General features: G+C 43.0%; 1 protein-coding gene across 2 annotated transcripts in view; it reads left to right on the top strand.

Moving 5' to 3' along the window:
- Positions 1-12,310, top strand: part of SFSWAP (splicing factor SWAP) — a 209,272-nt gene that overhangs the window by 155,837 nt on the left and 41,125 nt on the right. For both annotated transcript variants that reach the window (XM_068243455.1, XM_068243456.1), the window contains 2 exons: positions 1,808-2,052; positions 3,079-3,207. In XM_068243455.1, the coding sequence (XP_068099556.1) occupies positions 1,808-2,052; positions 3,079-3,207 (374 nt within the window). The remainder of the gene's footprint in view (positions 1-1,807; positions 2,053-3,078; positions 3,208-12,310) is intronic.

Raw genomic sequence — 12,310 nt, 5'->3', positions numbered from 1 at the left:
GATTCTGCACAATTTTGTATCATCTGCAAAAATAGCAACATTGCTCACTACTGCATCTACTAGGTCATTAATAAATAAATTGAAGAGCACTGGACCCAGTACAGACCCCTGTGGGACCCCACTGCTAACAGTCTCCCATTTTGAGTACGATCCATTGACCACAACTCTTTGTTTTCTGTCCATTAGCCAGTTCCCTATCCATGCACACAAACTCTTCCCCAGTCCTTGCATCCTCAACTTTTGCACCAGACTTCTGTGGGGAACAGTGTCGAAGGCCTTTGCAAAGTCCAAGTATATCACATCTACAGCATTCCCAATATCCATATTAGCGTTTACTACCTCATAAAAGCTGAGCATGTTAGTCAAACAGGACCTGTCTTTAGTAAACCCATGTTGATGCTGAGAAATAAGATTATTTTCTACTATGAAGTCATGTATAGTATCTCTTAGTAACCCCTCAAATAGTTTGCATACAACTGATGTTAAGCTTACAGGTCTATAATTTCCTGGATCATATTTTTTGCCCTTCTTAAATAATGGGAAAACGTGGGCTGTACGCCAATCCATTGGGACTCTGCTAGTTGCAAGAGAGTCACAAAAGATAAGATAAAGGGGCTTAGCTATAACTGAACTTAATTCTCTTAGGACCCGAGGATGCATGCCATCCGGGCCAGGTGCCTTGTCTATTTTTAATTTATTTAGTCTTGCCTTTACTTCTTCCTGCGTTAAGTATTTAATATTACAGTTAGAAGATTGAGACTCTTCTGCCTCTGTAATTTGCAACAGTGCTGTTTCCTTTGTGAAGACTGAAGCAAAGAAAGCATTTAATAACTCTGCCTTACCTTGGTCGTCCACCATCGAGTTCCCACCCTCATCCTTTAGGATTCCTATACAGTCAACCTTTCTTTTTTTAGAGTTGATGTACTTGTAAAACTTTTTTGGGTTAGATTTGATATCCCTAGCGATTTGATTTTCAGCTTCGATCTTTGCCAGCCTAATTTCTTTTTTACAATTTTTATTGCACTCCTTATAATTTAAAAAAGGTTTACATTAGATGTATCCTTAAAGAGAACCTGTAACAAAAAAAAGTTCCCCGGGGGGGGGGGGGGGGGGGGGGGTACTCATCTTGGTAGGGGGAAGCCTCAGGGTCCCAATAAGGCTTTCCCCTCCCCTGTAGATGCAGGCAGTCCAGCGTTAGCTCCCCGAAGCGTCCCGGAATCCTCCCTCGACAAGCGCTGATAAGCTCTGATTTATTTACCTTTCCTGGCTCCAGCGGGGGCGCTGTTGCGGCTCTCCGCACAGAGATAGGCGAAAATAGCCGATCTCCGTTGGGTCCGCTCTACTGCGCAGGAGCGGGAGACTTGCGCCTGCGCATTTGAGCGGGCTGACAGCGATCGGCTATTCTGCGCTGGAGCCGGAAAGGTAAATATTTACATCCTCACTGTTCGGGGATCTTTATTGCCGCCGCCGTGGGACCTAGGATGACGGGGGAAGCCTCAATAGGATCTAGGGGGTTCCCTGACTCAAGGTGAGTACCCCCCAGGGGAGGTTTTTTTCATTACAGGTTTTCTTTAATCAAGATGTATTTCATTGTCAAGATTTATTTAAATGTATTAGATGTGTTTAGATGTATTTAACTTTGCACACGACTATACTAAGATAATTAGGAGTATCACTGCCTGCTGATAGTTGTCGGTGTGTATGTGTTTGGATTGCAGCCCTAACTTATCAGCGTGAGTTGGTTGATATTTCTTACTCCTGAGAAACTTTCTGTAACTAATTCAGAGACTTATTTTTGGTTTTCTAGGTTGAGGACAACATGGACTTTGATCTCTTACCAGAAGATGTAATTGTGCCAACTACAGAATATCCTGTCACGGAACGTTCTCATAGTCAAGAATACTCAAGGGAAGAAAGGGAGAAAAAGAAGAAAAAAAGGAAGAAAAGATCCAGATCACGTTCTCCAAAAATACATTATGAATCCAAGTCCCGTTCCCATTCAAAGGTCAAGCATTCTCTCCCCACAGCTTACAGAACAGTTAGGCGATCAAGGTATGCCAAATACATGGCTTGTGTGAACTGTTGTATAATCCTTCACTATCCCTTATTGATGCATTCTTCTATATTCCCACCCCCTTCTTTTTTTCTTTTATCTGTATCAATCACGGAATTGTCGAAACCCAAACCAAAAATGGCAATAAAGGACCCGCTTTTTTAATGTAAATGTTCTATTACAGGGGAACAAGATTTTATATTTATATAGAAAATAAGTAGTTTATAGGTTATCCCCACATCCCGATGTATATTTCTGTGATTAAATATGGCTAAGTGGGACTTTAAAGGGGTATTCATCAATGTACCATTTTGAAGACCAAGCTGTTAATTGGAGAATGCCGAAGACAGGTCATCCTTATCTACACATACAACATTAAATCCTATCCACACAACAAAATGGAAACCTTTCGGCTCTTATAGTAACCAAAAATCATGTTTGCTATAAAAGCTGAAATGCTGCCATTTTTTTTTTTGTGATCTGATGGAATTTTGTATGTATAGATAGACTTTTGCACTTTAGCCCAGAGCACTTCAGCACAAGCACTTAATGTACCCCTGACAAAGCCCCCAATTTTAAGGGGGTGAAACATGTAGGGGTTTTTCTGTTGATTGGTGTAACTGTATTTGTCTTGCCATGTGAAGTGAGGTTATACCCCAGTGACATTAGGGGAGGTCTGTTGCTACTATTACCTCAGTCCACTGCGGTGTCATTATCACAAGCAATGTTTTGTAACAACCTATGGTTTTAACATAGTTATTAAAAGTTTTAGACTTTCAGTCTCCTCCAAACTTAAGTTATCTTTTGTGTATTTAAAATATGGATTTACAAGGAACAATGTTTGCACTGTAAGGAGCTATAATGGTCTGCCTAAAGACATGACTACACACTGTAGCAAGATTGCGGTCTTCAAATGGTCAAGTTTTGACATGCTAAAAAATTGTTGCTTCTGAAACCTGTGTGTGCTTGTACAGCCAAAGCTTTCCGCTTGCTCTAATACTTGCATGTCACTTGTCTCATTTTAGATCTAGATCAAGGTCACCGAAAAAAGTGTCTCAGTCTTCAGAAAGAAGACGAGAGGATGATAGACAATTTTCATGTTCTTATCGGGTCGGATATAAGCCTGGAAACAGTAGGAAGCATTCAAGATCACGGTAAAGTTACTTTTCATAGTACTATATGTTCTGGGGCTTTTTTTATGCAAGTGAACTTTAATAAGAGTAATGGGGTTACCAAATTATTGAGTTATAGTACTTCTTTCATACAGTCAAAGATTAGTGTCTTATGTCCTGTATCATATGACTATAAGATCACAAGCAAGTCACCTAGAGGAGTTTGTGAATGGCAGGAACATTGGAAGATTTCCATATAATTCTGTACTTGACATGGAGTTGACCACCCAGCTGTTACAATACAGTCTCTCCCGTAGAAGCTTGAAATTATGTTAATGCTTCAGGATAGGATTTTTAAAGCAATCCTGAGCCCAAGAATAAAGGTAAAAAAAAAACATACTACCTGATCAGGTAGAGCCTCTTACCACCACCCCTGTGGCCAGCACTCGGTCAGTTTCGTTTTTAGTGACCCAGGGGTCACAAAGCTGCAGCTCGCCTCTCTGCTGCTTCTCCTCAGAGAGGCATGGGAGAGCCACGGGGGAGAGGCGCGGAGGGAAGGGGAAGAGGTGTTTTGCGGGATTGCATCTCCTGATAGGGCCGCCCCTTCCCCTAGTTATCTAGTGACAATCCCGTTGTTGGCAACATAGAGAAGGGGGGTGAAGGAGAGCGGTGCATAGAGGACACAGAGGTATGTCATTTGTATGTAAAGAACATGCCTCTGCTTCCCATTTGTATTACAAAAACCACCTCGGGTACATTTTAAGGCATAGAAGGCTCTTTCCACCAAACAATTGAACCTGTGGATGGGAATGCGAAGAATCACTCGCGTTCCCTGGAGATGGGTTTTAGGCTGCGTTTCCACTTAAGCTCAGAATGGACATTTTTTTCTCTGTTTTTCACTCGATGCAAAACTGACAGTGAACGGATCTATTTAGCACAAGTTTTTCATGTTTATATGGAAGGTCCGAAAATAAAATTACAGTAACTTTTTAAGAGGACGCTGCAGTGTCAAGGTGTTACTACTCTCAAAACACATAATTGACACCTGTGTATGTATAACAAACCTACACTGTGGTTAGTTCTGTTGTCTTGCAATTCTAAAGTCCAAGGTTCAGATCTTTACTGGGGCTTCATCTGAATGGAGTTTGCAGGATCTTCTGGTTCCCTCAACGTTTGGTCATATAATTTAGTAGGGACAGGAGACAATGGCTGTGAAAGGGTAGATGTGAGCTATGCCAAGAGATATTTGTGTGCTCAGCAAAGCACCATGGAAGGTCAGGGCTATAAAGTGCATAATGATGATCTATTTGATCTTGGTACATAGAGGTGTATGCACTAAAATGCATTAAGTAGAATGAAATGTGTAAAGTCTTGCGTGCAGAATGTAATACATTACATTGGATGCAGAGCATTACGCTCTACTCACTGCACGCAGAACTTTACGCATGTAATTCTGCTTAATGCAGTTTATTGCATGCATCAGTGTAAGAATTGCAATTACCACTAGCATTCTTACAGACTATTGCAGTTGTCACCCATGAAAATGGGATTGTGTTTTTTTTCTTTGTTTAAAGTTTGTCTAGATCAGAACATGTAATAAATAAAAAAAGTTCTATGACATCCTCTCGGTGCTTTAACCCCCCTGGCGTTGCAATAAAATCGCCAGGGGGGTGGCGCAGCACTTTTTTTTTTAAATGATTTTTTTTTTAATCATGTAGCTAGCCTAGCGCTAGCTACATGATAGCCGCTGTACAGTGGCATCCCCCCTCCCCTTCCAATTGCCTCCGGCGATCAGAGCAAACAGGAAATTCCGTTCAGAACGGTATTTCCTGTTTGGCTTCCCCCATCGCCATGGCGACGATCGGGATGACGTCATGGCGTCGGAGGGAGTCCCGATCCACCCCTTAGAGCTGCCTGGCGGTGATTGGCCAGGCTGCGCAAGGGGTCTGGGGGTGGACAGTGCGGCGGGTAGCGGCGAATCTGTGCTAGCTGCGTGTAACCCCAAAAAAATATGCAAATCGGCCCACCAGGGCCTGAGAAATTCTCTGCGGCGGCTTAGCTCGGGCTTACCGCCAGGGAGATTAAGGACAACTGAACTTAAAAGACTATGGAGGCTGACATTTATTTCTTGTTAAACAACTGGCAGCACTTAAGATCGATTTGGCTGCAGTAGTGTCTGAATAACACCATAAACAAGCATGCAGCTAATCTAATCAGAACTGAAAATGTGAGAAACTACTGATCTGCTGCATGCTTGTTCAGCCTCTATGGCTAAAAGTATTAGAGGCAGAGGATCAGCAGTATGCCAGGCAACTGGTATTGCTTAAAGTGGATCCGTGATGAAAAACTAACTATAACAAGTAACTTGTCTATATATCTTATTTAAAGTTTAGATAGTTTACACAGCAAATCTAGCTGCAAACAGCTTCAATATAATATGATTATTTCTTCCTGTGATACAATGACAGCAGCCATGTTGTTTGTAAACATTACAAACAGCAAGCTTATATGCATCTTCAGCACTCAGCCTGTGAAAAAAAAAAGAATCCCCCCTCCTCCTCCTCCCTTCTTCCCTCTGCCTCTGAAAACTCTGGCTAGTAATACCTCCCCCTCCTCCTGCCCAGACTGAGCTCCCATGAGCCCTTGCTACTTTCTGAAAATGCCAAAGCTCTCTGAAATGCGTGACTTGTTAAGTTAATAGGGAATTAGAGTATTAAATCAAAAAAGTATTTGGCTTGAGGAATGCCCTATAAACAATAGAAAAGGAACACAATTATGCAATTAGTTCATTTCAGATCCACTTAAAAGGAAATAAATATGGCAGCCTCCATATCCCTCTCATTTCAGTTGTCCTTTAAATCTTACCTTTTGTAATAAATATTTGTTGGTTGCTATGGGAAACACTACACCTTTGTTCGGCACCATATTACAGAACTTGTGATAACTTGACACTCATCACAGCAACAGCAAAGGAGATGTAACTGTTAAAGTAAATGTTAACCGGTTAAAAAAAGAAAAAGTCAGATACTCACCTAAGGAGAGGGAAGGCTCGGTCCTAATGAGCCTTCCCTCTCCTCTCCCGGTGCCCGTTCCCGCGCAGGATCCCCCGTGGCAATATTCGACCAGTTCGGTCAAATACTGCCACTTCCGCAAGCCGAAGGGACCTTTCGGAAGCCTTCGGGAGCACTCGGGCTCCCGATGACGCGGCCGCTCCATACTACGCATGCGCGAGCGCCCTCTATGACGCGCTCGCGCGTACGTAGTATGGAGCGGCCCGTCTTCGGAAGCCCGAGTGCTCCCGAAGACCTCAGAAGTTCCTGCGGCGGCGGACGCGAACGGGGGAGCCAGCACAGCACCGATGGCACCGGGAGAGGAGAGGGAAGGCTCATTAGGACCGAGCCTTCCCTCTCCTTAGGTGAGTATCTGACTTTTTCTTTTTTTAACCGGTACCCATTGGCTTTAAGGAGATAGAACTGTTAAGGTGCGTACACACATGCGACTATAGTCGTTTGTAACGATCGTTCCCTGATCTTTACCAACGACGATCGTTACAAAAAACTAACCACCGACTATTAAGGCAAACGACGAACGAGCCAAATCGCTACAAAAGAAAGTTCTGTCTCGGCGGATTTTTTCCAACGACGATCGTTTGCAAAAGTAGTACATCGTTGGAAACGGTTGTTCGTACTAGGCTTGACATGCACATTTCGCTATTTCTCCATGAAACTTCTCATTTTTATGCGCAAGCGCTATAGTTGCTTTACGTGATGTAACGTTCGTTCTAACGATCAGATCGTTACACACCTTTATAAACTAACTTTACTTAGGTCGTTCTTTCGTCAATTAAAAGTTCGTTCGTCGTTCTCAACGAACGATCGTTGTCGCATGTGTGTACGTAGCATTAGACGTCTTCAAAGTTTAAAGGATACCCGAAGTGACATGATGAGATAGACATGTGTATGTACAGTGCCTAGCACACTAATAACTATGCTGTGTTCCTTTTTTTCTTTCTCTGAAAGAGTCAAATGAAATATCAGTTATGAAAGTGGCTGTCTCAGTCCTGACTCAGACAGGAAGGGACTACAGTTTGACCCTCACTAATAAGAAATTCCCCTTTTTACCTCTTTCGTGCTCTCAGAAATCATTTTCTGCTAGGAAAGTTTTGTTTTTTTTTATAGTTGGAATTTCTTATCAGTGAGGGTCACTCTGTAGTCACTTTCTGGGCTTGATTCACAAAAGAGTGCTAACAGTAAGCACGGGCGTTTTCAATTTGCAATTAAACGCTTTCACGCAAACTCGAATTTTCGCCTTTGCGCGCGAAACCGTTTAATTGCGCACGAAAATTTGCGAGTGCACGAAACCACGAAAACAGCCGTGCTAAGAGTTAGCACTCTTTTGTGAATCAAGCCCCCTGTCTGAGTCAGAACTAAGTCAGCCACCTACATACCTGATATTTAACTCTTTCAGGCAGAGAAAGAAAAAAGGAACACAGCGTAGTTGTTTGTGTGCTGGGCACTGTACATACACGTCTCATCATGTCACGTCCCTTCGGGTATCCTTTAAGGAGTTTATTCGGCAAAACAGATATACAAGTGTGTTCATCAGCAATCTTTGTTATATGTTCGTTACCTCAGCGAAGCAATTAATCCATAGTAAGTCCTCTTAAAAACCACTTAACGACCGCCTAACGCCGATAGGCGTCGGTGGGTCGTTAGTGGTATAGCATGGAAATGGCCGCTCGAATGAGCGGCCTTTCCATGCCAGTTCACGGAGGCTGTCTCCGTGAACAGCCGGAGAGCTGCTGATCGCGTGATGCTGACCTCTGGCCGGGGATCGCCGGCATATGATAGGCTGAAGCCTATCCTTCAATGCGCAGGAGGGATATCCGTCCTGCGCAGCCCATGGAGGGAGGTAAGGGGAAGGAGGGAGCGCCGAAAACGCTGCGGAGGAGGGCTTTGAAGAGCCCCCGCAGATCACAAACAGCCGGCGGCGATCAGACCCCCCCAGCAGGACATCCCCCTAGTGGGGAAAAAAGGGGAGGGAAGTCTGATCGCCAAGGCTTAATCCTGATCGGTGCTGCGGGCTGGAGAGCCCACGCAGCACCGATCACTGCAGAAAGCCCTGGTCCTTAACCTCCCTAGCGGTATGGACAGAAATGTCCGTTCAAAAAAACATGCTGTGAACAGTATAAACATGCATACACATCAATACTCTCCTGCACTGCATACTAGACCATTGCTTGACACATTTTGGCAAGTTACAGGAAAAAAAAAGTTTTAAAAATAAATGTTATCACTGTTTGCACAGAAATCCTGGGGTAATTGAACGCTGGGAAGGTTAAGTGGTTAAAGTGGACCCAAATTAAAAATACAATATTTTCTAAATTATAATAATAAATAGAAGCCTTTTTTCAGCTGCATGATGACAACTATAAAATATTTTACATTTATTGGAGGAACCCCTCCCTTCCTTTCAAATTGCCGGGATTTTTCCGGCAAACTGGTGGAGTAGATGGTGTCTGGAAATGGAGGAATTGCTAATGGCTGCCCCCAGTATAACCCTAGCTATGAAAAGAGAAGGGTGAAAAGCATGCACTGAAATGATCATAGGTTTGAAGGAGTGTTTATTTATCTTTGTGTGTGTCAGAGTGGTGCAACTAAATATTTTTAATTAAAAAAAATGTTTGGTTTGGGTCCGCTTTAAGTTTTTCATGCTCTTGGTCCATCCCTTGTGAATCGACCAGGCTTTATCTTGCGTAAAAGAAATGAAAAACACAATTGAGAGCCCCCAATAGTGTATTATTGATGATAAAGGAATGCCAAGGTAGCAGCAAATAGAAATATACTCACAAGTATGGGTTGCCGGGTTCAGGCAATCACTTAAAGTGGACCCAAATTAAAAATACAAGATTTCAGAAATAAAATCTATTTTCTAAATTATAATAATAAATAGCAGCCTTTTTTCAGCTGCATGATGACAAATATAAAATATTTTACATTTATTGGTGGAACCCCTCCCTTCCTTTCATATTGCCGGACAAAATCCGGCAAACTGATGGAGCATATGGTGTCCGGCAATGGAGGAATTGCTAATGGCTGCCCCCAGTATAACCCTAGTTATGAAAAGAGAAGGGTGAAAAGCATGCACTGAAATGATCATAGTTTTGAAGGAGTGTTTATTTATCTTTGTATGTGTCAGAGTGGTGCAACTAAATATTTTTAATTTAAAAAAATGTTTGGTTTGGGTCCACTTTAAAGCACTTATGGGGATATTAGGCCTGTCCCCACTCAGGCAAAAAGGTTGCTCTCTATAGAAGGAAAACAATAATTGCAATGGAAACAGAGGCGCCAGCAGAGTAAAAATTGATCATAGGTAAAAATAGAAAAGTTGGGGGGCAAGGGTGGACTTACCTCCTGAAAACCAAACACAACCACTATGTATGGTTTAAACAAGATTTAATTTGTGCTCCAGAATAAATGCAATGCGTTTTGCGGGTCTCTAGCCCACTTCTTCAGGCAATAATACAGGTACGAGTTAAATCTTGTTTAAACCATACATAGTGGTTGTGTTTGGTTTTGGGGAGGTAAGTCCACCCTTGCCCCCCAACTTTTATCAGTTTTTACCTATGATCAATTTTCACTCTGCTGGCGCTTCTGTTTCCATTGCAAGGCTTTATCTTACGAACATCTATGCTACGTTGTGCTAAGAAAGCACTTGGCTATATACAGCATACAGATAAATGACGTTACTAGAAGTTAGGAAGTGACTAGACGTAGGAGTAAATAGAAGAAATGTGAAAGTGAGCTTTGTAGCTCCAGCCTAGGTTTATATACTAGCCTCTAAAGAGTTAAATGTGACATCACCCGACAGAGACAGACCAGTCACCCAATCACCTGCAATTGGCTGATAAGAAGCTGTGATGGATGACTCTGTCCGCGCCTGCTCAGATGGGAAAAGCCAAATATGGCGTTTCCTCCCCTAATACCCCGAAAATGTGGTAATATGTCCCAAGACCATTGTTTAATTTACTGTGAGAATGTTTTCATAACAATGGCTCATGTTTTCTCGTGTTTGCCGTCAGCTAGTCTGGCATATGCACTCGATATCTCTTCTATGGCCTTGTATCAGTATAGATGCATAGCTTGCAGTGTATTTTATAAAAGACCACCTAACACCTTGTACAGTCTGCCTATTTTTAGTAGAACTTTTTTTTTGCAAACTGTGTTTTGGGTGAATAGCTATGCTTGAAAAAAGTCCCCATTTCTTTGCTTTTTGTGAGTTGTATAGTACTGTTTTTGTCATGTGGAAACGTCGGCTGCAGAAGTGATAATGAACATTATCTACAGGCTTGGTGATCTTGCTGTGCTTTGTAGTACTTTTCCACAGTTTCTGAGCCAGAGAAGACTGCCGTCTCGCTGTGCCTGCAAGAAGAGCTTTGTGCTCCTGTACAATGTATGTGCTTCTTTCTGTAAGCATTTGAGCATTGTCCAGATTCCCAGCGTTTCTCTGTACTTTAACTCTACTCTCGCTAAAGGCTATGCATCTGAGCCTGGCAGTGCCTGGAAATATGCAGGTACACACAGCTTGCTCAGGAGGTTTATGGGGTAAACAGTCCTTGGCTTTAGCTTGACACACATGCTTATAGATTATCCCTTCCCAGCCCTCCATAAATATACATTTGGCAAGCGTACTAGTAGCTTTCCCACACGTTTATTTTTTTTGTACCTTTTTTTTTTTTTTCCCGAGGTTGCCATTTTTGAGCCAAAGTCAAAACAGGACATTTTGAAAATTTAGATATAAAAATATAGGAAGGGAATGGTATGTTGCCTGCAGGATTCCCTTTTAAGCGCAACTCAGTTCAAAACATTTATTTCAGTTTTATACAGAAATCTTAAAACATTTGTCAGATTTTTGTTGTGTAGATTCTGGCTGAGAATTTTTCTCCTAGTTTCCTGTCAATAAGAGTCACAAAGAACAGCAAGAGTGGGACAATTGCATTATTGGAGGGAGAGGGGTAGTGCCCAAAAGAAAGGTGATTAGAATTTGAGGTCTGTGTGAACAATTGAGGAAATTTCCCTGACTTCCTATACTCATCAAGTGAATGGAATGTGAGCAGGTATATCTTCTCAGTAGAGACATGGACAGCAGTAAAAGCCTAACAGTGTAGGTCGGAATTATATTCAGTTCTTAAAGGTTATCTGAGGTGACAGTTAAAAGTGCGCCTTTACTTTTACCTGGGACTTCTTCCAGGCCCTACAAGTCAGCTCCAGCAATGCATTTCCACTGTCATTCACAGTGTGACTGTCACGTCCATAACATTGACGGCCCACAGCCGATTCGCGGTCTTCTGTGCATACGTGCTGTGTGCCTTTCATGACTGGAGCTCTATCACATGAGGCACGTGCATGGGCAGAACACTGCAACCTGGCTGTGGGTCGCTGATGTTACGGACAGGGCAGCGGCACTGTGAAGGATGGTGGAAATGCATCACTGGAGCTGACTTGTAGGGCCTGGGAGAAGCCCCAGGTAAGTAAAGCTGCACTTTTTACTGTCACCTCGGATATCTTTTAACATAGTTTTCTGTACAGTGGGTTGAAATGAAGATAAAATCTTTAACCCTCCTGGCGGTCTATTAAAAACCGCCTAGGGCTCGCTACATGATAGCCGCTGCTCAGCGGCATCCCCCCAGCCCCGCCGATCGCCTCCGGCGATAGGCGATCAGGAAATCCCGTTCAAAGAACGTCTACGGGAGTCCCGATCCACCCCTTGCCGCTGCCTGGCGCTGATAGGCCAGGCAGCGCAGGGGTCTAGGGGGGGGGGGCTGTGTTGCGACGCGGATAGCGGCGATCGAGCGCGGGGCGGCGGCGATCGAAGTGCTGACGCAGCTAGCGAAGTGCTAGCTGCGTTCAGCAAAAAAAAAATTACTTAAATCGGCCCAGCAGGGCCTGAGAAAACCTCCTGCGCGGCCAGGAAGGTTAAAGTAGAGGCTTTCCTATCTGAAGCAAAAAAACTTTTATGAGAGAAGGAATTGTATGTGTAGTACATCTAAGAAATAGAACATTCGTAGCAAAGAAAAGAGTCTCATGTTGTTTTCCAGTACATAAAGAGTTAAAAAAAAAACTTCAGTTATCTATGCAAAAGAGCT

Source organism: Hyperolius riggenbachi, chromosome 1, assembly GCF_040937935.1.
Source record: "Hyperolius riggenbachi isolate aHypRig1 chromosome 1, aHypRig1.pri, whole genome shotgun sequence".
NCBI lineage: Eukaryota > Metazoa > Chordata > Amphibia > Anura > Hyperoliidae > Hyperolius > Hyperolius riggenbachi.
Note: the sequence above shows the minus strand (reverse complement) of the source record. Positions and strands in the feature narration are given on the sequence as shown.